The sequence below is a fragment of the Musa acuminata genome, chromosome BXJ3-5 (genome assembly GCF_036884655.1).
Source record: "Musa acuminata AAA Group cultivar baxijiao chromosome BXJ3-5, Cavendish_Baxijiao_AAA, whole genome shotgun sequence".
Lineage (NCBI taxonomy): Eukaryota > Viridiplantae > Streptophyta > Magnoliopsida > Zingiberales > Musaceae > Musa > Musa acuminata.
The window spans coordinates 2,887,347-2,889,799 of NC_088353.1; the positions used below are offsets into that span (position 1 = coordinate 2,887,347).

General features: G+C 54.1%; 1 protein-coding gene across 1 annotated transcript; it reads right to left on the minus strand.

Moving 5' to 3' along the window:
- Positions 1 to 636: 636 nt before the first annotated feature.
- LOC135638287 (serine/threonine-protein kinase WAG2-like) lies at positions 637 to 2,453 on the minus strand. Its single transcript, XM_065151352.1, has one exon. The coding sequence runs from the start codon at positions 2,322 to 2,324 to the stop codon at positions 828 to 830; it is 1,497 nt and encodes a 498-aa protein (XP_065007424.1). The 5' UTR covers positions 2,325 to 2,453; the 3' UTR covers positions 637 to 827.

Sequence of the window (2,453 nt, forward strand, 5' to 3'; positions counted from 1 at the left end):
TATTTATTCATTTATTTTATCATCAACACGTATTCTACGTCGGTCGAATGGACGTGAAATCAGATGTCGTTTCAATGTCCATGAAAAGGATAAGTAACGCTTGAAGTCAATAGGATTGCATGAAATAGTCATATGCATTTAATATGTATAGTATTTTATTACTCATAGATATCGTTACATTATTTTTTCGCATCCAAAAAGGACTTTTCGAAACCATTATTGGGTATCAGTTGTCAATTTCTTCTAAAAGGCTGAAACAAAAGCAAAGACTTGTGCGTTGAGACGAAGCAACCTTTCTCTCCTTTGAATGAATGATTCAGCGGTGAGTTTAAAGAAGAGGTCTTTGTGTTGCTACGTGGAGTTGATTGGACCATCGAACACCTACACTATCACCTAGAATTAGATTCATGTGTAAGCAAAAAGCTTTGCAAACTATCGGTGATAGATCTATCAGTTGGATTTGATTTGAATTTATGTGCATAATAAATTTGATTTTCTAACTCGATGCCTTCGATGTTTAAATTAATAATAATAATAATAATAATAAATATTTTTGAGTGAACTGAATGAAGTTTGTGGTCTTCTCCCAGCTTGTACGTACAGCGATGCTGCTAATAAGCCAACGCATGTCGGACATGGAAATGAAATGATCCGTCTCTAATAACTAGAACCACCTTCCGTCACAACTTGTGTGGAGATCTGAGATCTCATTATCAAGAAACATGGCGACCGATCCATTCAGGTCGTCGTCGGTCTGTCGCCGATTAGAACACGAGAAGTTGAGGAAGATTTGGTGTACTTACAGAAACTACTTTGTACAGTCAAAGTTACACTATTACATTGTTAGGTGCTGCTGCTTTAGCCCCGAATCCCAGTTTGATTCCCTTCTTCTTCTTCTTCTTCTTCGTCGTCTTCCTATGATCGTTACTGCTGTTATGGTTGCTATCGAGGGTGGCGTTCTTTCTCCCAGCAGTCCACCACCGCCCGCTACCCTCATTGGTCGCCGGCACCAGGGGCCCGGTGGCTGGGCCACACGGTATCGGTGGTCGGGCGCACCGAATGAGCGGCCACCGCACGCTTGCAAAGAAGGGGTGCCGCTTGATCTCGGCCGCCCCCAGCACGGACCCCATCCGTTTCGCCGGGTCCCGCACCAGGAGCTGCGCGATCAGGTCCCTCGCCTTCGCCATGTCGCCCCCTTCGACCACGTCGCCGCCGTTGGTGTCTGGGAGTTTCACCTCCCGCGTCAGGATGTTCCGCAGCGTCGCCTCCTTGGTTGCGCCCTTGAAGGGGGTTCGCCCGTATAAGAGCTCGTAAAGGAATACCCCGAACGCCCACCAGTCGACGGCGTTGCCGTGGCCACTGCCATTGACCACCTCCGGAGCAAGGTACTCGTGGGTCCCGACGGATGCCCTCGAGAAGGCCGACGACGGCTCCGCCACGCACTCGAGCTCCTCGTCCTCGCCTGAGGCGCTGCAGCCTACGAGGCAGCAGAGGAGGCCACTCCTTCGGCGAGGAAGACGGCGACGACGGTGGAGTAGTGTTGGCGAGACGTGGGAGCGGAAGGAGAGGTCGAAGTCGGAGAGCATGACGTGGCCGTCGGAGCGGAGGAGGACGTTCTCGGGCTTGAGGTCGCGGTAGACGAAGCCGAGGGCATGGAGGTACTCGAGGGCGACCAGGACCTCGGCTGCATAGAACCGGGCTGCTGCCGGCGGGAGGCGATGGCCTCGGCGATGGCGGAGGAGGGAGTGAAGGTCGCCGCCGGGGCAGTAGTCGATGAGGAAGCACGCGTAGTGTCCGGCGTCAAGCCGCGCGTACAGAGTCGGGAGGAACGGGTGGTCCATCTCCGCCAGCACCCGCGCCTCCGCCCGCACGTGCCACATCTTCCCCCGTCCGCCACCCTCGCCGGTTTCCTCATCACACTCGGAATCATCCGGTTTCTTATAGTCGGACGAGGTTCGGGAGAGCGCATCGAGGTCGATGACCTTCAGGGCGAATTCAGCAGGAGAATGGCCGTCGTCGAAGCCGTGGAGACGGCAGTGGAAGACACGGGCGAGGTGACCAGAGCCAAGAGGGCGGATGAGGCGGAGATGGTGAAGGTGCAGGAGGCCATCGGGGGAGAGGTTGGCTGTGGCGCGGAGGGCGGACCAGTGGGGATCGGAGCAGTTATGGGGGAGGGGCTTCAGAGCGAACGAGGCGGAGGAGGGCAAGCTGAGACTGCTGCGAGCACTGAAGGTGGAGGCGGACGTCGTTGAGCTGGTGAAGCTGCTGTCAAGGTCGGAGTAGGAGTCCGGGGGGAAGAAGCTTAGCCTCTCCTCTTGATCCATGTGGATGTCGGAGTGGGAAGAAGGCGATCGAGAGAGATGGGCTTTAAAGGGCGAGAAGAGGCGGCTTTAACTTTGGTCGACGACCCGTTCCTCCTTATTCTTATCTGGTGGATCTGCGGGTGTTTCCAT

Excerpts from the sequence above, each read along its gene's own strand:
- LOC135638287 (XM_065151352.1), bottom strand. The coding sequence starts at position 2,324 with ATGGATCAAGAGGAGAGGCTAAGCTTCTTCCCCCCGGACTCCTACTCC.